Here is a 26757-nt window from a genome sequence, read left to right on the forward strand (position 1 = left end):
AGATAATGCAGGTGACTATGAGACACAAAAGGGCCGGTGAACACAGGCAACATTTCTCCAGCAGAAGGTCCTTGATTTTCATCAGGACATGGCGACCCCAATCTGAGCTTGAAAGTGGGTGATTCTCTGTTTAAATGTGAAACCTTTTAGGAAGGCAACACCTTACTGACAAAGTGCCATAATCTAACAGGATTTAGCAGCCAGTAACATAAGAGCTTTTACTGCCCCTCTTTATTTTCATTTGACCTCAGTTGACAAATCTTCAACAGGACGTCAAGGAAAGCGTTTGCTATTGTTAATAATTGCCTGAAACTTTGGCATGTCCCATAATTGGCTTTTCTTCACTTCTGTCAATCATGACAGAGAGCATTTTAAAAATGAAAGTTCAAAGAGGACTTCTTGTGGACAGCAAGGCATTAGTAAAGTTTAGTTCCCTAGAAAGGCCACAGTCAAGTCAGTTTCTTTTAACTCTACTGGTTTAATATCTTCCAGAGAACATCATGATTCTAAGGAAAAGAACCAAGGACATGGTACCAGGACATAGTTTTCACATCAGACTCTTGCCATTGACCTACTGCTCTGTCCAAGATGGAAATGGCCCAGAAATTCATGAAAGGGAGTAAACAGGCTGTTCTAGTACCCTCCTGAAACTATTCAGAAATCAAAGATAATGTTTCTAAGCTATTGTCACAGCTAAACCAACTTTTAAAAGAGGGGATTAGAGTTGGAAAAAAAATAAACTGAGGGGGCAGAAATATGGACTAAGTTGGGTTCTGGGAAGCAAAGAATCAATCTTTACTTACATGTGCTGCAAGTTGCTGTTTTTCAGAAATGCTTTATGAGCCACAAATTTTAATCCAGAATCCACAATTGTCCTATGAAAACACACAATTGCATGCATGTTAGAACTAACTGATGAACGCCACCTAACTAAAAGAAAGTTCTGAGATAAAGTACACAAGTCCTGAGCACTCACAGGTTTTTCAGTCCCACGTAAGCTTCAACATCGTCTTCGTTGATGATTTCCAACCTTTTCTGATTTGCAATGTAACTACAAAAAAGCAGAGAGTGAAAACCATTGACTCCGAATGTCAGCAGTACACAAAAGAACAGGTAACTTCCACAGGACCTCACCAGGGTGCTCAAGGTGCTCTTTCCCCACCCAACTTAACCCTACCATTAAAAAAAGTACAGCTAGGGGAGCAAAACTGAGTGTGGTTACAAACAAACCAAAATGGAGCAGCCGTCATGGTCAATGACAGGTTCATCAGGCTTCATTTGTCTTAGTTTTTTATTACTCATTCTACTAACAATTTCAGTTTTCCTCCCCTTTCATGGTATCCCCTGTGCTTAGAGGTGAAAATAACTTGGAAATGCATGTCTTCACTGCCTCTCAAAAGCAGTCCACCCTTATAGCAACAGCCACAGGGATGCTGGCATCATCACATGCAAGACACATCACACCTTTGCTCACACTCCAAGAGAAGCAATGGCTCCCTCCTTTCACCTCCTAAAACACTGCGGCAGATTCCCCTCCCTTTTTCTCTCTCTTCCCCCCTCCCCCCTTTCCTCCCCACTTTCTCTTCTTCTGGCCCAGCATCTTTCTTTCTGCCTCTGTCAGTAATAAGACCAATTTTTCCTTTCAGGAAGCAAGTTTTACAAACCCACGTGGCCCAAGTGCACTCTCTTTAGGAAATTTCCTCTACCCCTACTCCTCAAACCATCAAATTTAGAAATAAACTGGCAACACTGGCTGGACAGAGACTTCTGTCCCCTTGACCATGTTGACTGGCTTGCAGTTGGGCATGTGACCTCAACTAGACCAATGAGAATCTTCCCTAAAATTAAATACATGAATGCTGGGGCAGGGACTCTCTCTCTCTCTCTCTCTCTCTCTCTCTCTCTCTTTCTGGAATCATAGCTGAAAGATTACACAGGGCTGGGGTCTTCCATAAGAGATTTTTCTGCCACAAAAAAAGAGACTGTCCAAGAATAAAGTCAGCACATGGCACAAAAGATTGGTCAGAGATACAAAGATAGAACACTGAAAATGTCATTTGAGCCTTTGAATCCAGCCATCTCTAGGGTTAGATGTCACTAACTGAATTTTTTTCTGCATTTCTGTCACCTGCAACCAAGAATACAAATCTAGTAATAGGAACACAAAGCTGTTAAAACTGCCTGCATGGAATCACCTTGTGGTAGTTACTTGAGAACCTGTCTCTCCATTTTTCTTAGATCACAACCTCTTTGAAGACAGCTGGATCCTGTTTTACATATATACCACAGCATCCAGCATAGTATCTTGCACAAGGTAGGTATTCAACAGATGACGGATGGATGGATGGATGGGCAACATCTGGAGTTCCAAAGGCACTATAACAAGTTGTGCAAGGATGACTTTTCCTTTCTTTTTCATTAAGATACATAGCATATTCCAACTAAGACACTGAAAACAAACATGTAACCCTGCTGTTACAAACATGAGTTAAAATTTTCAAAAAATTAAAAAGTAACCAATTGGGAAGAAAATACAGCATCTCTAGGTCCCTTCTACCTAATCCCAACACAAAACAAAACAAAGATTTATGGTAAGAGTCGGGACACTCATTTTTAGGAAGCAGATTTTAGAAATAAAATAAGTAAATGCTCGGAGGGAAGAAAATTTCACCAAAGAGAAATAATTTTTAAACTACCCACAAAACCACTGCCTCCCATTACATAAAAATGGAACCTCGAAAATAGAAAGGCATCTTCCACGCAAAGATCTTGGTTCTCCTGGTACCCAGGGCCTGGCACTTAATCGATGTGCAGAAAAGATTCATTCTTTTATCTCCTTCTCCCATACATAGCAGGAAGCACTTTAAGACTCCAACTTAATGCTGAACAACAATTTTCAACATCAAGAGTTGTTATGAAATGCTTCAAAATTATTACACATTAGATACATTTTTCCAAGATTCTCATTCCATTAACATTTTCAATAGAGACCACAGTGACTACCTCCTTCTAAATTAGCTCGCAGTAAGAACTGCACTCCAGAAAGGACTAAATTTTCATGTGTTTTTATAAAACTTCAGTAAAAAAAAAAAGGGTAAATAATGTGGGTTACATTTCATTTGGGGTCACGAGCAGGACTTTCAGAAGGCCTGCCGGCTGCTTACAGCTGAGCTACCCTGGCGGCCATCACTGTTCTGGAAACATCGACTCTCTTTGACTGGACATCGCCACATCCTCCATGCTAATGACAGGGCCTGACACACAATTGTACCTACTCAACTGTAGAACAAAGCATTTATCTTTTAGTTAATTATACCCTTTATTTTATTTTTATTTCACTTTTCTCGAGATTTTTCATTCACAAATTCCTCAGTTGTACTCAATAAACTACAATGAGCTAGGATAAATGAAAATGGAAAGCATAGCCCTGTCAGGTAGCTCAGTTGGTTGGAGCATTGTCCTGTACACCCAACAGCTACAGGTTCAATTCCAGGTCAGGACACATATGAGAGGCAACAGATGGATGTTTCTCTGTCACACTGATGTCTCTCTCTCTCTCTCTCTCTCTCTCTCTCTCTCTCTCTCTCTATATATATATATATATATATATATATATATATATGTCTCTCTCTCTCCCCCTTCCTCTTCTTTACAATCAATAAACATATCCTCAGGTGAGGATTAATAAATCAATATGCAGTAAATACACAAATAAATAAGGAAGGCATAGAAGGAAAAAAAGCAAGGGCAAACACATCAATGGAGCTAGGAATTAGGTTCTAAAATGTGTATACTTGTTAGAAAAAAGCCACAAGCTTATTTCTAGGCTTCCTAGTCACCAACACCCAGAGGAAAAAGGAATGGGAAAGAAATTTGGTCAGTGGTTATTTCGTAGTGTTCATGAGATAAAAATAAATCAGACATTAAGCAAAGCATAACTGTTCTTGGAGCTCAGACTAAACAGGCGATTTTATGGGAAACCATCAAAAGAACCATTTAAAATTATGAAAAAGAAATGGCTACCAGAGAATACCCTTCCTCTGTGGAAACAAACTTCCTAGATAAGTAATGAATTTTTCCCCCTTCAAAATGGAAAAATTAACGGAATAACTGGATTAAAAGGTTGTCGAGTATCCTACCAGATGTCAGGCATCCCCCTTCGTTTAAGTTACCATCTACAGAGGTGCCCACAAGACAGCTGCTGGTTATAAAACACTCGTGAGATCACCCCATAAGGGACTCTCCTTAGCTACCAGTAAGGGATCATAGGACTAGAAAGGAAGTCAGTAAAGTTAGTAACAGACAATTCACAAAGGGGAAACCTCAATGGCCAAGCAACATTTGAGAAGCTGCTCACCCTACAAGGAATCTGAAATGCAAATTAAATAACGATATATCATTCCTCCCATGCTGGAGTGACGAAATGTCTAAAAATTGACAATATAAAACATTTCTAAGGATGTGAAGAATTTCTCTTACATTGTTGGAGGGACCATTACATTGGTATAACCACTTTGAAAGGCAATTTGCCAGTATCCTGGAATACAATAGATCGGCATGCCTCATGGCCCTGCACTTCCATTTCCAGATACGCACCCAAGAGGAATTCCCACACAGGCACACGAGGAGACATATGCAAGAACATCCACTGCATTTACAGTCAGAATCAAAAGTGGAGAACAACTCAAGTGTCTATCGATAGAGAAACTACTCAGAAAAGAATGAAATCTTGCCATTTTCAACAACATGGATGGACCTTGAGGGTATTAGGCTAAGCCAGATGGAGAAAGATAAAAACCTTGTGATTTCACTCCTATGTGGAATATAAAACAAAAAAGTAACAAATGAACTCCCAAAGCAAACAAAACCAAATTCATGAATGGAATGGTAGTTACCACAGGGGAGGAGAAGTAAGGAGACAGTGAACTGGTTAAAGGGGTCAAATGTACGGTAACAGAAAGAAACTAGATTTGGATGGTGAGCACACAATAGAATACACCGATATCAAATTATAAGTACTCCTGAAATTTATGTAATGTTATTAATTTTACCTTAATAAATTTAATTTTTTTAAAGAAATGAAAAAATTAAGATGTGTTAAATACATAAGCTGCATTAAAGCAGATCTTTATATCTGAAAGAACTTCATGTCAAATAAGAAAAAAATAAGCCCAACTGCATACCAATATAAACATATATATAAAACAATTTGTGCAAACTTTCTTTAAAAATGTATTAAATTTATTGGGGTGACATTGCTTAATAAAACTATGTAGGTCTCAAGTACATGATTCTATAGTATATGACCTTTGTATAGCATTGTGTTCACCATCCAAATTCAAGTCTCCTGACACCATGCACTTGACCCCCTTTACCTGCCACTACCTCCCCCAACACCTGTTCCCTCTGGTGATCACCATCCTGTCAACTGTGTTGATGAGTGTTTGTTTGTCTTATTTTTTAAAACTAGACAAAAAAAAACACATAATGTTCAGAATCAAGCATATATGTAAAGTATGAAAAGATGGCAAGTAAGATCACCTCAGGAAAGCAGAATGGGTCTGGGATAAAGAACGAACTGTTAAAGTATTTACTTTATTAAACTACTACACTATTTCTTTTATTAAAGGAGAAAAGACTCATAACAAAGAAGACCAAAATGTTAAGAAGAAGACCAAAGTGTCGGTTCTGGATACAAATATGTGAAGTTATTGTTATGTCATTTTTTTTATCTTAAAAATTTATGAAGAGGTGAGGGGAGGGAAGCAGGTGGGAGAGATGGAGACAGAAAAAGGCATAGAAGCGAAATGACTTCAGGGAAGCTGAACTCCAGGGCTTTTCAGTTACTCAGTAGAAAAATACACTCAGGTTCAACTTCTAGTTCCCTGGACCATCCAAAAACTAAAGTCTAAAAGCCTTCCGCTCCCTGTCCCAGGAGCCAGAAGATTAAGGAGCATGCTAGGCTGCCCCCTACTGGTGATCTTTGCCTGCCTCCAGGGGAATCTTGATACCAAGTCTGCGTTCTCGAATCTGACTGCCACTGCTCAGAGGCCAACCCAGGATCAGGGAGGAGACAGGAAGGGCCAGGCCAGGGCAGACAAGTGAAAGATGCACCGACAGGCTCTCCGCCCCTCTCACCCTGAACACCATTTCCCATCACTCCAGTTACAGTAAACTCTGAGGGCTCTTTACTGAATCAAACTTTGCTTACTACATCTCCAAAAACTGTTTCATTCCCCAGGAAGAATGGAAAGACCCAGCATTTTGGCACTGGCCTTTCTCAAAAACTTTCTCTCCAGCCTCTAAGTCCTGTGATCTGTGCCCACCGTTCTGGGAAGCTTAGGCACCAGGGGTTTTGAGACACAAGCCACCTCCTCACCCCACCCAGAGCCCATATCCCAGTGCTTGTCTGATAAGAATCTCGTGAGTTCAGCAGACTTTGAGTCTTCACAGAAAACCAGGCTTCTGCCATTCTAACTTGCAGAGGTTTCCTTCATTCTGTTTTAGAAAGATAGCACTTTGAATGGCGACAAGGAGACTCTGTGAACTTGGATTTATTTAATTTGATACTCCATAAGAATTTCTCTCACTCAGTTCCTGGGACTTGCAGTCGCTCTGGCCCATCCCACCGTCAGCAATCTGTATGAAATCGTTCTTGGCCATCAACCACCCTGTTTTGCCCCTATATGCCTTCCTCCATTCTCAAATTCATATATAGGGCTCTAGGTTGGACCTCATATTATTATGTGTTGTTTTTTACTTTTACTACATCCCAAGACTACTCTCTGCTGCCCTAAAGGTCGGATTCCTTATTCAAGGCCCTCGTAGGCAAATTCATCTGAATTTACTCTGGGGCCCTGCACGTCTGAAATATTGCTTGATTTCTGTGCAACAGCAAAAAGGCTCTTTCCGATCACAACGTTTTTATTCCAACATTTGGCAAGCCTCTCTCTTTTTTTAGCATTTATTATATGTCTTAACTTTGTAATTAAGAATTAGAAGAAATGGAGATACTTTCTGCACCCACATTTGTATTTTTCTATGAACTTATCTGACTCCCCAGTTGAACAGCTAACTCTTCAAATGAAGGGGTTTTATTCCCCTCACTTCATGCACTTAGAGGGCTGATTCTCACGAATGCCAGCTGATCAAACATATCCACGCATCCTCCACTGGGATGTTTTACTATCCCAGTGGAAAGACCAGCCACATACACACATGTGCATGAAAGATGCACAGTAGAAACTAAATGAAAATGGTGATCATAGACTATAACTGTCTGTGTCATGCAGAAAACACGGAAAGACAGTAACAGAGGAGGATGGAGAGCCAGTTTTGAAAGCAAACTACGTCCAAACTAGGAGTGAATTTAGATCACGTACACACAGCACATTCATACCAACTATAGTATTCATTTATTTTTAATATAAAATCAAGTTGTCTTTAGAAAATGAGCATTTATTTGCCACCAGACCTTTCAGTCTCAGGAATGTTAAGCCTAGAAATAGCCTCCAGGACTCTTCATGTCTGTCTGTGGTTTGTAACCTTGATGGAGGTGATGCTGTCTGGTGACCGTGCTCACTGCCACAACATTTGATGAGCACAGAAAAGAGGGTTTCCAAGAAGAGATACAAGCACCTGGACGGTGAGGCCACAGTGGAAGGAATGACGAGATATGATTAGGCAGGTCAGAGAAGGGTTAAGTGAAGCAGGCCCTGAAGAGAGGCCAGAAAGTCAAAAGATAAAGAATATGAACCTAAGCAAAGTCTCTATTATCTGCCATTTTATTTTGTATTATCACCAAAGCTTCTCTAGTCTCAACTTGACATTCAGGACCTTCACTAAGACATTTCCTTGAGGGTAAAGAATTTCCTCTCCTCAGGCTTAACCAAAAGCTTATTGGTGATCTTTTGGAAAAGAAGAGAGAAGTAATTTTAGGAAAAATTCACAGAAATATTTTTGCATGATAGATTCCTGGAAAGGGTACTCATCCAATTTCAAGAGATTTTACCCTGACTTTAACAACCTATCAAATAATTCCTCCAGGTAATCTGCCCAAGTAACAAAAAGTGGTTTCTAATGCATCTTTTCTTTGTGTATATTAGCTTAACAGCAGTCTTTCTCTAAAATAAAATTTCTCTTTAGCTTAACTTTGTTACCTGAACTGTACTTTGGCAATACAACGAAAAGAAATGGAAATAGCACTGAGTATATCTGATGGCCGCTCTTCAAAATGGAATCACTTCCTGCTACCTTGCCCCCCCCCCACCAAATAGTAATAAGCTACTAGAAGCAGATACAACTTAAACGCCACAAGAGATTACGATGTGTGCCCAGGTTTACCACCATCGGGTGAGGCGTTTCAACTCTGGTAGGATCCTCTCTGCCATAGGGTTTCCATCATAGGAATATAATAATTCCTTAAAACGCAGCACTTGTTGCCTTAAAAAAAGCTTTTGTTTTTCTGAGCCTACAACTAAACAGCTTTGGTTTCTCAGCAAAATGCTGAGAAAGAATTATGAAAGCCAAAGCATTTCAGGACTCCACATAGGAATTTCTCCATCTATCACCCACACTTAAGACAGGCTATACCACCCCAACCGTGAAGACACGAATGTAGAGAGCACCAAAAAAGCATGCTCAAAACTGGAATTTGAACAGCTTGCTAGGACATGCTGGTTAGCATTAGCACTTCCACGTTTTCTTTGTCCATTAGCTCAGAAGTGGCATACTGATTTTTTTTTTGTAGAGTACAGACTACATACCAGGCACTAGAGAACCCAGGGATTGTCTCCCTTCAAACACCAATGCTACCAGGAGAGTACTATGATTGTTTCCACTTTTTGAAAAAGAAAACTGAGGCCCAACTGTGCCAAGTCACTTCCCCAAGTTCCCAGAGCTGCCAAAACAGGATCTGAACCAGACCTACCTGCCTTGATTTCTGAGCTCGTAGCCACTGTGCCACACCACTAGGACTGTGTCAATCCAGCACCTTCCATAAGGAGCAATCTCTAACATGTCTGCAAAGTAGGCCTGCACAAATACACATGGCCTAAAATCGACAGCCAGTGCAAAGGAATGAGGACATTTTACAAGATACTCTTGTGTATTGTATGTACATAGATCTGGAAGAGGAGACAGATGAAATATGTTCTTCAGATTCTTCTACAACACCACGCTCTGAGAACTGCAGCTTCCAGGAGAGCCCTAATACCCTGTGGATTTAGGAATAAGTGGTATAGTGTGAGGGAGAGACTCACTCTCCTGGCTCTACCTCTTACCAGCTATGTGACCTGGGGCAAGCCCCTACACCTCAACTTACCTGTCTATAAAGTGGAATAACAACAGTGACTGTCCCACAAGGTTGTTGAAAAATTAGGGTACTGCCTTAGCACAATTGGGACCTCCGTCAATGCTAATTATTATCAATAATGAGCAGAAGACCGAGGCTCAAGGGCTGGCTTGTCACTGACTAAATGGTGATCTCAGCCTCACTCTGCCTCCAGTGTCCACATCTGAGAAAGAGAAGATTCGGATTTGATAACACTTCAGTTCCCTTCAGTACACAGATTACAAGAAAGCTTCAGCAAAATATTATACAGAAAAAATTACACTCGATTTTTCTCTGAATATTTATATAGTATTGTCTTACCCACCTCTAAGAACAAGGTGCTTCCCAAAAAGAAACATGACAATTTGTGACCAGATAAATTAATTATTAAAAGAGACCTTGAAGTTGGCTTTCTACATAAAACACATCCGTCTTCACTGCGAAAATATAAGTTTCATTTGACTTAAATTAAATAACAGCCCCCCATGCAGACTTAGGATTGGATCTCCGCCTCCAAATAGTGTGATATGTAACCCTTATAAACCAGTTGACTAGAAGTCACAGCAACAGCATGTGACCTGTAGCTAGACAACACAGGATCCTTTATCTCTCTAGATTTTCTTATTAGCCACCAAATTTTCAACATAAAACTATTTCACATTTCAGAAATCTGAATTTCTATATTTTCTTAAAAAAAAACAGAAGGTCTGCCAAACCGGACCAGCACTTCTTCCTGGCAACAGGCAAGAGGAGCCGAGTGATGCTGCCCCGGGGGGTCAGGGCACATCTCCAGTTGGGAACGGTCCAACCGACCTCAGCTATTTCATTGGCGCGTGGAAAGATTTTATGACACCTGACATAATTCTTGCTTGTGATTTCCTCTGAGACTTCAAATGCTCCAACTAGTCTCCTACATGACAGGTCATCTCCATGCGCAGAGACCCTGAAAAGGAGTCCTCTCACATCAAACTGACACACAGACCACAATAAAAATTCATCACTTTTTCAAAGAAGCCGATTCTATCTGTTCAGAAACCTTCAGAAACTTCCTCTGTTGTTAAAAACTAAAATGGACATAGATATACCAAAGTGTAATTTTATACTTGGTACACTGGTAAATAAATATCCAGGAGAAAGGGATGTGTTTTTTCCTGACCAGAAAAAATTGCTTTCCATCTGGCTGGTGTGGCTCAGTAGATTAAGTGCTGGTCTATGAAATGAAAGGTCACTGGTTCGATTCCCAGCCAGAGCACATACCTGGGTTGCAGGCCAGGTCCCCAGTGGGGGGTGTGCAAGAGACAACTGATAATCTCTCACTTGTCCATGTTTCTCCCCCCTTTCTCTCCCTCCCTTCCCCTCTCTAAAAATAAATAAATAAAATCTTCTTTAAAAATTAAAAGGGTGGTGTGGCTCTGTGGATTGAGTGCCAGCCTTCAAATCAAAGGGTCTCTCCAGTTTGATTCCCAGTCAGGGTACATGCAGACCAGGTCCCCAGTAGGGGACACTCGAAAGGCAACCACACATTGATGTTTCTCCTTCTCTCTTTCTCCCTCTCTCTAAAAATAAACTAATTAAATCTAAAAAATCTGTTTTCCTTCTAACTAATTTGCTTAAGATCATTATGTACTTCACATCAGGTCTCAGACCGTTGGACAGGTCACCATAACCTAGGAGAGCAAATGGGAATCAAGTAACATGCGTTATGATGCTGCTCCACCGTGGTAGATGCAGAGCCCAGGATGGAAATGGTGCTGATACCCGGCTCCTGTCAAGAAACAGCCACAAGCTATATTTAAGCCAACATTTTTATTTTGGGTAGGTCTCCTCTAACATCAGTCCATATGAAACCACCACAAAAATAAGTCAGCTCGGTGGGCGACCTTCGGTGTACTCTGCTCCTAATTCATCCTGCAGGCCCACAAGGGGTCATTCCTCTCAGGGCTGGCAGCACCTGCGAGCCTGAGGGGGCTCTCCTTGGGCTGCAAAGTGGCCCAGTCACACCTGCTCCTTACAACTTCTAGGCTAAAACCATCCCTGCTGTGCTCTGTGAGTGGAACTCTACGGTCTCAGTTGAGCATCTGTCCACATTCTAGGGCAAAGGGCCGCTTCCCCTGCAAGCCTGGATCTGCCCGCTGGTCGCTCCTCAGCTCATCTTTGTCCGCTGACCAGGTGGCTTCCACCTGGATGAGCACGCAAGCCAGGCAGCTTGATCTTTCTAAAAGGACATAAGCCCAGCCATCTGGTTGTCTGAGTTCCAAAAAGATTGGATCTGGCCTTAACCAGCAATGGAGATTAAAATTTTCCAGGCTCTGGTCAGAAGGGACAACTTAAAACCATATACAGTGCAGCTTCTAGCAAAGCCTGGCTAAGCAAAGGGTAGGTGGGGATGGGAGAGTAAGACCCTGTTGTATCCATTTTGCAAACACAGCACTGAGAGATTAAATTCTCGAGCCCCTTTTGCCTCCTTGCAGAACTGAGGTCCTTGTCACTTCCCCCACCTTTCACTGGCCTTCCATGTAAGAAGAAATAAAATCTACTTTTGCATTTTTCATAAAAGCTGTGAATTACATCACTCATTGTCCCTGCAAAAGAAATTCCTTTCAGAACACAGTGCCAGACAAAGCCATGTTCCTGTGGAATTAGTAGACATTCCCCTTCCTCATAATGAGCTTCTCCCTTCACTGCCAGGAAGTCCAGCACAACTGTTGCACTCGGTCCCAGCAACTGCACTGGCCCTTAGTGAGCTGGAGTTCGTGTTCTCTCTTCTTTTATGCCTCATTCCCTCCCTCCCTCTCATTGTTACCTTATTAACCTTACTATATAAAGTAATTATCATCAGTTATTCAAATACTGGTGTGAAACTGATTAATGACAACATTTCTACTATTTGTTCCATACAGATTCAGTGGCCATTATGATTAACATGCTGATGCTACAGAATTATCTTATACTTGTTTTCAAGAAATGAGCTGGTACATCATTTCATCCGTGATTTGTTGGTGTTTGAGAGTAAATGGTCATAAAAAAGTGAAATCTTCTTGCGATTCCAATGCAACATATAAATGATCTTTTCTAAAAGATGTCTTTTCCTCTTTCCCTGTTATTTCAGACCAATCAATGTGTCATTTCTGGCTACTGAAAAAGAACCTCCAACAATTAGCCCAGGCACTGAGAATTCTAAGGAGCATTCACGTCAGCACTAATCACAGCAGAGCACAGTTGTGAAAGCTCGGCCTCGGGTCAGGTCAAATCATTCCATATGAAGAGAATTTTTGGATCTACTATTTCTGCTCCAACTTCAGGATAAATCAAGCATGGCACAGAGAAAAATGAGCATCAGGCATAATGTCAAGAAAAAAGAATGATTTCGGTAGTACAATTTTAGGGTGACTATAAGGTCTCTTTTGACTTTGGTACGGTTTTTTAGCCAACATTTATAGGCTGTGGGAGTAAGGAGAGCACTAGAATAGGAGGGACACTTCGAATTTTATCTTCCCTGGTTTCACTTCACAGGTTAACCTTCAGTCACTTTTATAGGTTAGTGATTACTTTCTTTGGAGTTAAACTACAAAGAAGCTGGTGGAAAAGGATCCCAGTCATAAGTGGTTATGTAAGGCCACAATAAAGAAAAGCTATTTTGCAGCAGGGAAGTGTGAGTGAACTTTAAAAATCCTAAACAAATCTCTTATAAACACTTGTAATTCAAGGTATACCATTATTCAAAAAGATATATTTTTGAGGTTCCTAGAATAGCCAAATTCATAGAGATAGAAAGCAGAATGGTGGCTGCTGGAAGGGGAGTTGTTTAATGCAGGGATTTTCAACCTTTTTCACCTCATGACACATGTAAACTAATTACTAAAATCCCGTGGCAAGACAACAATTATATAGTTTTTCAATCTAACAAAAATAGCTATAATTTTGATTCATTCACACCAGACAGCTGTTGTTGTGTTGTCATTTGTTATTTGACAATCTCAGGGAAAAGAGGGTGAGGCCCCTGACTAAACAGTCAGGTATTGCGTGGCTTAAACATTCTGTGGCACACCAGTTGAAAATCGCTGGTTTAATAGATATGGTTTCAGTTTGGTGAAATAAAAAGAGTTCTGGAGATGGACAGTGGTGTTGCTGGCACAACTTCAATGTACTTAATACCACTGAGTCACACGGGTAAAAAGTGGTGGAGATGCTAAATTTCATGTTACATATATTTCAGCACAATTTTTTAAAAGACAAATTTTTAAAGATCTTGCAATCAGTGATAATGACAGCTAAAAGAGAAAATGGAGTATAAACTGACCAGTAACCTCTGGAGTCCAGGAGAACCATTGTAAACAATCTAATAAATACAATGGATCAGTACTAGCGAACAAAAAGTGGCAAAACAAGACGATGGCCTGCGTAACAGTGGCTGAATTTGACCCATGATTGTCAACACACCCATGGCCAATGTCCCAACAAGCTGAGCACACCAGGCCCCACAACACGAGAGAAGCACGCCAACAAGCAAAGGGCACGTCCGGGCTGCAGTAAAGGGAAACAACTGCCCTGCACACCTGTCCCCGTGACCCCCACGCCTGTCCAGTGCCACACTCAAGGCAGATTCTTTTGCTGTTCTGCCTTCCTCCAGCCCTACAAAGTCTACTCTCCATCAAATATGATTAGGACAGACACGCAAAATAAAAACTAACACTCAAGTTCTTACTATGTGTTAGGCACTGGTACAAACATTTTATGTGCATCAGCTTATTTTAACCGCACAGAACCCTTAAAAGCAATGTTCCATTACTTTCCCCTTCTATAGATGGGGAAAGTGGGACACAGAGTGCTTTAATAATCAGTCTCGGGCAGTAGGGGCAGACCAGCTTCCGAGTGGTGCCACCAAGTAATCCTGCTTCACAGCCTGTATCACTCTGCTACACTACCACGAGAAAATGAAAGATTGTGTCAATGCACAACAATTGGCATGTTCACTGATTTTTCCGATTCAGAAAACAAATAATAAGGAAAGAAACTTTCAAGCACAGTTTTCACAATCCCAGGGTCCTCCTATGTTGCTGGTAATTATATATACACTGTCCGGCAGGAGTAACATCTCTGTGAGTGTGGTTGGTAGGGTAATAATATCTATGCAATAATTTATAGCTTTAATTTGAACATTTCACCTAAAATGTCATATGGTGTGCTTGAGTATGATGTTATGTTACAGAATTCCATGCTTATGATTTTGTAATAAATGATTTTTTAATAAAAAGGGGGCGTTATTTGTGCCAGACCCTCTGTGTCTATGTGTGTATACATATTCAGCCATAATGAGCAATACTACATTCACATCTAGATTTTTCAGGGTACTAAAAAATCTGTAAAGGGAAGTGAAAAAGGTAGAAATTGGTAGCCACTGATGTTTACCCGTTAACAGATCTATGATTTGCTGGTCTGTCTATGTCTGTGAGACCACAGCTTGTTGTAATACAAGTCAGGGGAGAGTCCTGCACATGCTGTGCTTTTTGGAAATGTGGTGGGAGAAGTGTGGAGAGCCTGGCCAGCCCAAGCATGCTCCCATGGTGTAAACCCTGCACTTCCAAAGCACCGTCAGAGCCCAACACTACCATGATGCAGAGACCAGATATAAGGCAGAGACCCAAACAGCCTTGTCCCTTGTGCCTGAACTCTGGGCAGTGGGCTCAGGAAGATTACAGGCCTTCACTCTCCTACAGGTGGTTCTCCTACAGGTGAGTTCCTCTGTATGAAGCAAGAAGCCCTGGGGCCAAGAAGACGCTTCTACCTGGAAATGATACCTTTCTTCTTAACCTAGTAGGATCCCAGCATTGCCTAGGCAAAGGCCCCAAGATATGCATGTCCCTAGGCACAACAGTGTAGGGGATGAGGGAGGTCCCCGCTGCTGTCTGTGGTCGTGCTGATGGAATTCGGACCTGTAGGATGGATTGTCCACACCACTGCAAGAGAGCAGTGAGCTGGCTGAAGACTTCCACTGGTACCCTTCAACAGGCCATATAGATGGTAAGAGCTGGCCTAAGTCTTGTTACCCAGGACCCCGAAAAGTGCCTGGTGGGCGGACATGTTCAAAATATATTTGTTAACTGACTAAATGAATGAAATGATCAATCGACCAATCCACACATGCATGCATAAACAGTCAATTCCTGCCCTCCATTTCAGCTCTCCCGAGATGAACAGTAAACAAATATCTATTACCCTCGGAACTGTACATGTATAGGTATAAAATACAATGAAAGGAGAGTAATGACAGAGTGCATTCTCGGCTAGGCTGGGGTAAACAAAAGGCCCAACAGCATCCCCTAGGTGTCAGGCAGTTAAACTCCAGAAGACACCTTTTATTGGTGAGAGAGTAGTTCTCTTAAAGAAGACATGAGATGGCTAAGAAGTTAAATCACAGAGGGTCACCTAGGCTTACCATGAGAGCCAATGAGTCAACTAAAAACAAGAGATTTCCCATCATAGTTAAATATCGTATGTTGGATCTGTAATGCCCAGTTCTTTTTTGAAGATTAACTTTCAAAATAAATATGGAATCTACACTATTTTTATTTGCATGTATATTATAGACATACTGCACTATGTAAATATAAATATGGATGTTATTTATCTCAAGGAAGAATTATATTTTTGGATCATTCAATACAATCTGTTCACCTACATATTTCCCCATTCTATTTTTAAAAGCCCTTGATCTCATTCCTATCAGTTACTATATGATCAGTTTCCAAACAAGTATCAAAATTTATAAGATGCCTGATAGTTGTTATTATTATAAGTATGAAGGAAGAAGCCCCATGAAACATTCATAGGACCAGCCCAATGCACTTTGATTGCAGAGGCCCGGAGTACAACAGTAGACACTACCTTTTTATACTCCGGATGCCTGCCGTTCTTTAAGAAAAATGAATGGTCCCTGCGATCCATACTACAAGAAGGATAAATCACATCTGAAGTCTCACACCAGAATTGCTTTTTAAGTGAGCACCATAAATGCAGTCACAGGGAAAACTGAAATTGATCCACAGGGATCTCTCCATTATTAGCTATTACACCACAGAAAAGGCACAACTCTTTCTCATTAGACCATTTGTTTGCTGGAATCAGATGTCCCTGGAATGATTCTTTTTCCCCAGATCCCCCTCTGTTGAGCCGACCTTCGTGCATCTCAGCTGCTTGCCCTCGTCCTCCTATCTCTTCCCTGCCCCTCCTCCCAGGATACAGAATCAGCCGGCTCATCAGAGCTTTGTCTTTCTTCCTCTCCAGCTAGGCTGTGTCTCTGTGATGAATTGATTTCTTACTGCACATAAACCAATGTTGTGCTATTTAATTCCACGAAAGTTATTTATTTAAAGAAACGCTTTAACTCAATTACTTTGTAAAAGTCATGTCTATAAATTTGCATATCATTTTTTCCTTTTCTTTTATTCTCACCTGAGGACACGCTTATTGATTTTAGAGAGGGGAAGGGAGGGAGAGAGAGAGAGAGAGAGAAACAGTGATGAGAGAAAAACATCAACTGGTTGCCTCTGGTATATACACCAGAACCCAGATACCTTTTTGTTTATGGCACAACTTTCCAACCAACTGAGCCACACTAGCCAGGACCAAAAATTTGCATATTGACAGCCCAAACAACTACTAATAAATACTCTTACTTGGAATTCTATATAATAGATTTGAAGAGGAATGTGGGTGTATGTATATCCATGTGTACATGTATAACATGGAGATCTAGTTCATTGTACTAGGTGCCACGGAAGAGCAGTGAGCAAAATCCACATAGTCCCTGACTTCATGCAGTTTATATTCTAACGGTGTTTACAGACAGGTAGCCAGCCATGCATTTATTGCGCTAAATTACCTGTGCTGGGATTGGTAGATACCAGGGGCTATAAGATATAAGACCACGTGGTGAAGATAAAGCTCAGAAGCAGGGAGGCAGAGGAAGTTAGCCAGAGACTAATCCAGGAAATGGGGCTCCAGGAGGAAGGGATGGCCAACGTAAAGCCCGGGGCGGGGGCGGCAGCGGGTATGTGTCAGTACAGCTCAGTAGAGGAACCAAAAGCACAGAGCAGCTGTGTCATCCATTGAAGAAAAAGAGAGACAAGAAATGAGGCTAGAGGGGATTACGAGGCAGTTAAGTCCTGTTAAGACTTGTTTAAATATGTAAATGTAGCGCTATCTTAATTTAAAACACCAATATAATGTGGGTAGAGCTAGGCAAACAATTCCTAAAATTCATATGGAAAAATAATCATGCAAAGCTAACACCGAAAGTCCTAAAAAAAGATACTAGTGAGTAAGACTAATACTTGAGTAAGACTAATACTTCAGGTATTAGTTTTACTAATAGTAATAATTAAAAAAATAATAATATGAAGCTTTGGGAGATAAGTTTAGTGCTGGCATGTAAACAGACTGATTATCAGACTAGGATTGATCCCAAAATAGGCCCAAAGGTGGTCTTTGCATAAGAACAAATTTATTTTTAAGTTAGCGAGAGAAAGGTTGAACTACATAATCAATGGAGCCAGGAGACATGACTGATTGATTATCTATCTTGGAAAAACAATAAAATAATTTGTAATATAATAAAATAAAATTTCTTCTACTTTAAAACATAAAGAAACAAAGCTTTAAATACAAAAGCATGAAATAGTATAATAACAGTAAAAGAAAATATGAGACATTTTATATTCTTAGAAAGGAGAAGACTCTTCCTAACCACATTTATGACATAAGAGTCATAAAGAAAATAATGAATTTTACTACCAAAAAATGTAATTCTGTGCTACAAGAAGAAGAGGAGGAAGAAGAAGATGAGGAGGAGGAGAAGAAAATACTATAATCAGTATCAGAAGACAGGCAAAACATTAGGCAAAATATAAATCTTTTCATTGTTAAACAGATTTTATGATTGAAGAGGCCACCAACTCAACAGAAAAAAAAAGAGCTAAGAGATGACAACAGAGTTCACTGAAAAATAAGTACAAATGACTTTCAACCTGGATCATAATTACAGAATTGCAAAGCGAACAATGGTGTGATACTATTTCCCAGGAATATGGTTGACAGAGGTCAAAAGGTTTGATAACAAATAGTATTGGCTTAGCTGCAGAAAAACAAACGCTTCCAGTTTGGGTAGGAGAATAAAATGATATGGTCGTCTTGTAAGACAACTTGGAAATATATATCAAAATCACAAATGCCTTGCAAATGTCCCTGCAATTCAAATTCTAGGAAGTTTTCCTACAACTTTCACACAAGGCCATTTAAAAGGAGGGTGGTAAACATAATTGATTCAATTACTGTACTACCTGGCTGTGAAAAAAAAAAAAAAGTTAGGTACATATGTTGATACAGCATCATTTTTAAGATATGTTGTTAAGTAAAAAAAAAAAAAGAAAAAAAAAACATAAAAACCAAGATGCAGAACAGTGGGTATAGTTAAAGGTATAAATGGAGGGCATACACATATATGTACATGCCCTCATTGTGTACAAACAACAAAGACAGATATGTACCATTTATGTAAGTAGACTATTTCTGGAGGCAGACACACAAATTAGAATCAAAGGTGTCTACTGGAAATAAGGCTGAAGGAAGGATGAATGGAGGGTTACTTAGAGTGAAACAAACTTTTCATGATACACTCCTTGTATCACTGGCATTTCTTATCATGTTCAAACATTACTTTTAAAAAACTGCTTACTAATAAAATTCCATGCAATGAAATTAATGCATTTCAGAGAAAAGATGTGCAAAATCACTTTAAAGAACCTGACAAGCTCCCAGGCTTCAGCAAAGCTTGGCTAAAGGCAGTCCAGAGAAAGAATGTGTCAATCAGAATTGGATTGGTGCTGGGCAGGGAATAAAGGAGAGAGAAAGGAGTGTCCATCCAGGGGACACAGGTCTGGGCCAAAGTACTTCAAGTTCTGCATTCCCTTTGTACAAGCGCTACAATTATGAAGATGGATGCCCCAGGCCAGCTTAGCTTAATGTCATTTAACATTTTAAATGCAGAATTAAGTGCCCTTGCTCTAATTCCAAGATCACCAAGCAAGCTTCCAGTTACAATTTGTTCTCCTTTATAGATCTACTGGTGTAAAAGACAAGTGTAAAGCTAATCTGTGTATTCAAGCCCATGTGATAGCTATATGTCTTATTATAGAGCAACGTACTGAAAATTGGCTTATTTTTGAAACTAAAAAAAAAAAAAACCCAAAGTGAAATCAACTTTGAATTTATTTTAAGAAATGTGAAGAGCCACCAGGCAAGCAGAAGCAGCGATATGATAAAAATCAGCATTTTTGAAAGATCACTCCAGCACAGTATGGCACATGGAGAGACAGGGGGCAGGCCTGGGGCAAGGATGCCAGGCAGGAATGTTACAGCATCTCAGGCAAAAAGGATGGTGAACAAATTATTGTTTTTGCTTACATAAGTAATTGTTTTATTATTCATTTTCCCTTCCAGATTATAAGCTTGGTAAGAAGGAAAGACCAGGTGGGTCTTTCTCGCCACCACATCCTGAGTATTTAACATGATACAGAGAAGACCCTGGTGACTCTCTGTTGAAAAAAATAAATGAATGAGTGAATGAATGAATGAATGAATGAATGCAGCAGGGATAAAAAGAACTGGACAAATTTAAGAAATTTGGAGATTTAGAAAAAGGAATTTGTAAGACATGATAATTAAATGAATATAGGGGTTAAAGAGAGCAGAGTCAAGGTTTCTGGTCTTACTGACTAGACAGTGGTGCCATCCATGAAGACAGGGGACAATGGACATGGGTTTGGGGTGATGATGATAAATTTAACTTGGAAATGTCAAATGTAACACATTATAACATATTCAAGAGGGATGTTCAGTAGCCACATGAGCCCAAAGGTCCTCACTGATAATGAATGGAAACATTGGTCAGAACATCATTAGAACACAGAAGTCATGGATGAGGGTGACAGAGCCCAGGGACAGCCCAGGAAGAGAAGCAGTCCTAGGACAGAAGGCCAAGGGACACCACCTAGGGGAGGAGCAGAGAAAAGAGAACCCACAAGACTAAGCCAGAGGAACTGGGAAAACAAGGAAAGTACAGCGACAGAGGAGGCTTCACAAGGGACAGAGGGAGAAGTGAGGCCAAGTGCTGCTGGGCAAGGAAGAGAAACACAGAAAAATATGCCTTGGATTTAGCCCAGTGCAGGTCTTTGGAAATGGTGGTGGAAAATAAGTTCCATGAAGCTGTGGATTAAGACATAATTAGGATGTAAGGCAACAGACATAATGAATACAGACCAGTCTTCTAAGATCAGGCTTTGAAGGGAGAGGAGAGGGAGCAAGGACTAAAGAGGGATGGAAGGAAAGGGAGAGAGCAATGCTAAACGAAAACTTGTCTGAGATGGAAGAGACCTGGTCCTGCTTAAATTCTGATGTTTACAAGGGAAGGAGATGGAAAATACAGGTGAGAGGGAAGTTGCTGATGGAGAAAAGTAAAAGAGGATGAGCTCTGTAATACAGGTGGAATGACTGGCTTCAGCCAAGAAGTGCTCCAGCCCTTCCATCGTAATTGAAAGGAAAGGTGTGTTTCATATGCAGGAAGCTTGCTCAAATGGAATATGAGTGGATGAAGACACAAGAACGTCAAAAACTGTGATGAGGGAAGAAATAACAAAACTCAGCTGGGTTACTGCCACTATAGGAAGTAGGTATTGGGGATTGCTCACATCCAGTCTCCACATCTACACCTCCCACTGTTAAAACAGTGAAAACCATGCACATTTGGGAGGAAGCAACCTTGGTAAATGTCCCCATGTCTCCCTGACTCTGAAACAATCATTCTGTAAATGAGGATGTTACCCTCAAATTCACTGACATTCTCATCACATTTTATTGAAAGTAGATGTTTATTTCAACTGTTTCTCCCACCAGATATGAACAACTCAGGAGCCCCTTGCCTCACTACTCTAACTTATTTTTTTGTAGCACCCCAGTGCCCTCAATAAGCACAAGTCAAACTGAAGCAATGTCCACAGGAATTTTGAATCAGATGGCAGGCAGCCCACAGGACACTTGGGAAACATGTAATAAACTCTTCCAGCCAAAAGGAAAGGAAAACCTGATGGGTAGAAAGATGGGATTTGACTTCAATGTAAGCTCCTGCTCTGAGGGTCAGGAAAGGTGGAGACTGGCCAAGAGACAAGCCAGTTAGAAATCCCTCTAGGGCACCATCCATAGAAGCAGCCCCGGAGTGGGCTGATCAGACACGAACATGAGGATTTGTTGATGCAATTGCTGAAAGTGGAAGCAGACAGTACATGTGAAGAAAATGACCTTGAAGGAAAAGAGATGAAAATTTGTTTGATTAGTGGGAAACCACAGAAGCACTGCTACCCAGGAGGCAAGGAGCTGGTGACCTGCAAAGCCATCTGACCTGAACGGCAGCACTGGACTTGCGTAAATACCACCGATCAGACTTCCGCTGTTTAAGCCACCAAGAGAACTAGAGCAAGCTCTGGGTTGGCCCCAGGGAGGAGGCAAGGGTGAATTCCAGAGCAGAAAAGGAAACCCAAGTAAGTGCCCATGGCTTACTGATTCAGAACCACAGAGCCTTTCAGGGATTCGCATCCATCTAAGACCCAACCTCCAATTTCAAGATAAGGAAGCTCAGGCTGGTGAGATTAAATGGCTCACCCAGGATCCCAGTTTCTGATACTGTGAGAGTATGGATGTGAGCCCCACATCCCAACTCCCTGCCTACAGCCCCTCTCAGGTTCCTGTACTTTGTTGCCTCTTGAGTGTGTTAACCTTATGAAGGCAGGTTCAGTGGGAATGATGGTAGTTGGCCCACAGGTCCTGCAACCCAAGAGTTCTTTCAACATCTGTTGAAAGGGATAGTAGCCAGATGCCTACCTGAGTGTGTGTGTGCATGTTTGTGTGTGTTGGGGGAAGTGAAGAGGGAGGTAACAAACACCACCAGAAACAGAGGAAGAAGACTGAAGAGTCACAACAAGAAAAGGCTAAATGTAGGAGTGTACGGTAAATATGCCAGGAGCAAACTCTTTGAGTTTGGGTGGCGGCACCAAAGCTCTGAAGTAAAACTAGGAGCAGACTATAAGGAGCACTGTGGTTTGCTTTGGGTTGGGTTTTTGGAGAGAGGTGCTTGTTTTTGTATCATACCTTACCTGATACCTGAGAGGCCACCACGTTGAGCTCTCGAGCACCACTCCCCACCCTTGCACACATGATACACAGAGGGGTAAGCCAAGATGGGAGAAGGGAGCCGAGCTGTGCCACAATGAGTAAGTCACAGAAGCAGGCCCAGGACTCTCTGTCACCTCACAGCAAGGAGCTCTGAAGCACGTGAAATAGATACTGTTTTTATGGCAAAAATTAGAGTGTGGAAGAGCCTCTCTTTTTAGATTATACTGTATTTCAGAGGTTAAAACCCCAAATTTGATTATCTTTTGTTTTAAATTCTTCCACTGTAGAGTTGCTCAAAAATGCCTGTCTGATGATATAATTTTTTTTTGTTAAAGTTAGGAGAAGATCAAAGAAGACAGAAGCCATGGGTCTCTGAGAAGCCACGCTGGCTGAAAGTTCTAACACTCAAGTTCTTCCCTCAGAGAATACCTCCAGTCATAGAGAGATATCCAGAATGATTAAAGCAAAATTAAAAGTCTGGGTGGGGATACGATGCGCAGCTCAGTGACTGTAGTTAACAATACCAGTATTGTATATCAGAGAGTTGGTAAGAGGGTAAATCTTAAAAGTGCTCATCATAAGAAAAATATTGCAACTATGTGAGGTGATAGGTGTTAACTAGATTTATTGTGGTGAGCATTTCCAATGTATGCAGTATAAATACCAGATCATTACGCTGTACACCTGAAACTAATACAGTATGTCAATTATATCTCAAGATTTAAACAGTCTGGGAGGTTTAGGGAAATACGTCCTAAATTATTAAGAAAATTTGTAATTCAAGATAATTATATCTGAAAGGTTGCACACAAATCAAGTTCTGATATGTGTGAGTGTCCAGAAAATTGTTGAGATATACAGATTACAGGAAAAGGTGGGATGCTAAAGAGCAATAGGTCCTTACCTGCAATAAAAAAGGGGACTCTTTTGAAGGGATTGAGAAGTACAGATTGGTAGGTACAGAACAGTCACAGGGATATAAAGTACAGAATAGGGAACATAGTCAATAGCATTGTAATAACTATGTATGATGCCAGGTGGGCACTTGAAATATCGGGGGTTACACTTTGTAAAGTAGATGACTGTCTAACCACTGTGCTGTACACCTGCAACTAATACAAAATAATATTGAATGCAAATTGTAATCGAAAATAATTTTTTAAAGGGGGAATTTAAATGGTGTGTGTGATTATTAACATTTTCATCCCACACTAGAAATGCCATGTTCCCAAAGGCACACAAATCATTTTTCTAATCACACAACACATGGCAATGGATGAGATGAAGACAATGAAAGGGGAAAGCCACAAGACAAAGTGCCAGCCAGTCCATCCCCTTCCCACTGCCATGCTATTTAACTTGAGAATATTTACATGAATCTTTATACTTCTCTTCAAACTGACTGTGCTTGTGAGGCCAAATTTGTGCAAGTGGGGCTGAGCAGACAAAGCCCTAAGGGATATATTGGATGGGGTTCTCACCCAAATTCCACTCCACTTGACCAGAGAGCCCCACGCATGCCAGTCAACCTGACAGTCCCCCGGAGGCTGTCAAGACCTTCTCACTTACTTCAGTGCAAGGTTTCAAACCCAAATAAGCAGATGCCTCTAAAGTCCCTGGGGAGAAGCCCTGCACGAAAGCAAGGACATGTCTCCAAGGTGTGCTCTTCCTGGACATGCCTTACTGCAGGCCGTGGACAGCACACAAAATGCTAGCAGACTAAATTTTGGATGTGAGTTAACAACCATTGAGCTTTATCACTGGTTCAGTTTTGGAGTTCATCCATCAGTCTTAGGACAATGAGAAGTCTGGGGAAGACAAGAAGGCAGGAAAGAATAAGTATTCTCCTGCCACAGGTCTTTCGTGGGCGCTAAGGCAGACTCTAGAGAGGGCGTGAGTTCCTCCACTTACATAACCCTCTGACCGAACAGATTCCAAAGGCAGCAGCCTTCATTCTGCTCTGCCTGTTCTGCCCTCCCTCCAACCCTAACCTGCCAAGATGGTCCAGCAGGCACAAGTCAGTGTCTATCATTGCTGCCAACTCACAAAAGTCTTTCTTTGCAGTTCGACTCATGCTTGAATTGCCTAGTGAAGAGGAAGACTTGAAATTTTAAAAGAACACAGTAAACTAAACAGAAAATGTATTTCTTCTTCTGAAGATAAGGTCATTGCTTTAGGATCAGTAGCTCATGCTCTGTTGAATCTTTGTCTCTAGTGGAGACACGTTTGCACAGACATAACCTAACTAAGCTTGTCTCCCTATGCTTCTAAAATGGTGGGCTGGCGTCAGGGTTAGTTCCAGGCCACGGAACAGAGGGGAGGCACCCTAAAGTAAAGGCCATGGTATTTCTGTCGTGTGCTCGGAGAAAAAGTTTTTAGTGGCCACCACACATTTAGTGCATGTCACAGCCTTAGGGAACTTACTGCACTGACCTTGGTGTATGCAGACAGGGCTGGCACAGAGCATTTCTAAAGCCTCTTCTCCTTCTGTGGTCCTGATACTCAGTAGCCCTGTGACCTTGGACTCATGAGCCCAGCACTAACATGCCCACAGCCTTATCACAGCCTTAACAGCAACTCACATTTTTAAAAGACTCGGCTTGAAGAATTGAGAGCAGACATTATAAACTTGCATATGTGAGAGATGACACCAAAGATCCTCAGACTCTCACACTGCTGGGCTCTGAGCACCCCACACCACCCTTTACTTCACAGCTGATGTATAAACCACATTATCGCTGTAACTGAAGCTTCGTGCAACTTCAGAGTCAGGAGAAACTTGTCTGGGTGTTGACTCCAAAAGCCCCACTTTACATCTGACAAGCTCAAGCCCAGAGACAGTAAGGGGCTGTTTCCAGATCAGGTAACATCTGACTCCAGCTTTCTGTCACATACAGGTGTTTTTGAAACGTGTAAACTTCGTACCTACATATCACTTTTCTTCCCAGATTTATAGCATTCACAGCCATTCACTCCTTCATCTCCCAAATCAGTATTTACGACTTTCCAAAGAGCAGAGTAAGTGGTGAGAAGATGCCATGATCATGTGGGATCATTGCCTTTTTTTAATTAAAATTGATCAGCAAACAAATGTAGAGCTAAGCCCAGGCCACTGTAGGACTCTCAGATTTCTGCCACCTGGTGGGGGGGGGGGGATGTTTGAAATTCACTAGACCAAGCAGATTTTGAAAATGATTAATTAGGTATTAATAATCCAAAATTGAGCTTTTCTCTCTTTTTCTATCTTACACACATCAAACAAGTAAAAAGTTTGCCCAATCTGAATAATCTCTCCCCCCAAAATCACCATTGATTTATAGATATCAAGAGGAACCAAAACTGGGCACTACTGCAAGGGGCAGCAGGTTCAATGCCACATTCTACCTTACAGTTTTTGAACCTATTAGAAGCTCTCCAGAGAAGTGGTAAAGTTAGTCTAGAAATAATGTCAGTGTATAATATTCAATTATAGTTTGAAAATGTTTCTTCCCCCAGCAGGCAAGATGAGCAATGAGTTAAAAGTGGAGGCACTTGCTTAGTACCAAAGGCAAGGAAGGAAGGAAGGAAGGAAGGAAGGAAGGAAGGGAGGGAGGGAGGGAGGGAGAAAGAAAGGGAGGGAGGGAGGGAGGGAGGGAGGGAGAAAGAAAGGGAGGGAGGGAGGAGAGAGAGAGAGGAAGGAAGGAAGGAAGGAAGGAAGGAAGGAAGGAAGGAAGGAAGGAAGGAAGGAAGGAAGGAAAGAAAGAAAGAAAGAAAGAAAGAAAGAAAGAAAGAAAGAAAGAAAGAAAGAAAGAAAGAAAGAAAGAAAGAAAGAAAGAAATTCAATTTCCTTTCCCCAGCTAAACAAAAACCCTAAGTTTTACAGTCCTATGACCTAGATATAGTCAACGAGATCATACAGGATGTTCCCAGGGAGAAAGACCTCAACTCTCAGCTGTTCAGCCAACTTTTCGGTTTAAAAAACTTCTTTACAAGGGAATACTGAAACGAACACAAACAGAGGTTTATGGAATAAAAACAGTGAACTATCTTAAACTCAGGGGAAAAAATAAGAGCTAAACTGGGTGCATGGGGCTGTGACCACACTATCTCGACTTCGAGTTACTGTACTTGTTTATAGTAACATGTAAGCCAGGCTCTTCTCTTAACTCCAGTGCTCTGATTTCCCATCAGAAAACATCACTGTTCGGAGAAGACAGTCGATGAGA

General features: G+C 41.1%; 1 protein-coding gene across 2 annotated transcripts in view; it reads right to left on the reverse strand.

The window, feature by feature from the left end:
• Positions 1-26757, reverse strand: part of LOC119060018 (BDNF/NT-3 growth factors receptor) — a 137596-nt gene that overhangs the window by 104444 nt on the left and 6395 nt on the right. For both annotated transcript variants that reach the window (XM_037159909.2, XM_053656503.1), the window contains exons 3-4: positions 977-1051; positions 804-875 (exon numbers count right to left, since the gene is read on the reverse strand). In XM_037159909.2, the coding sequence (XP_037015804.2) occupies positions 804-875; positions 977-1051 (147 nt within the window). The remainder of the gene's footprint in view (positions 1-803; positions 876-976; positions 1052-26757) is intronic.

The sequence above is a fragment of the Artibeus jamaicensis genome, unplaced genomic scaffold (genome assembly GCF_021234435.1).
Source record: "Artibeus jamaicensis isolate MK-2021 breed Jamaican fruit bat unplaced genomic scaffold, CSHL_Jam_final scaffold_1964, whole genome shotgun sequence".
Taxonomy (NCBI): domain Eukaryota; kingdom Metazoa; phylum Chordata; class Mammalia; order Chiroptera; family Phyllostomidae; genus Artibeus; species Artibeus jamaicensis.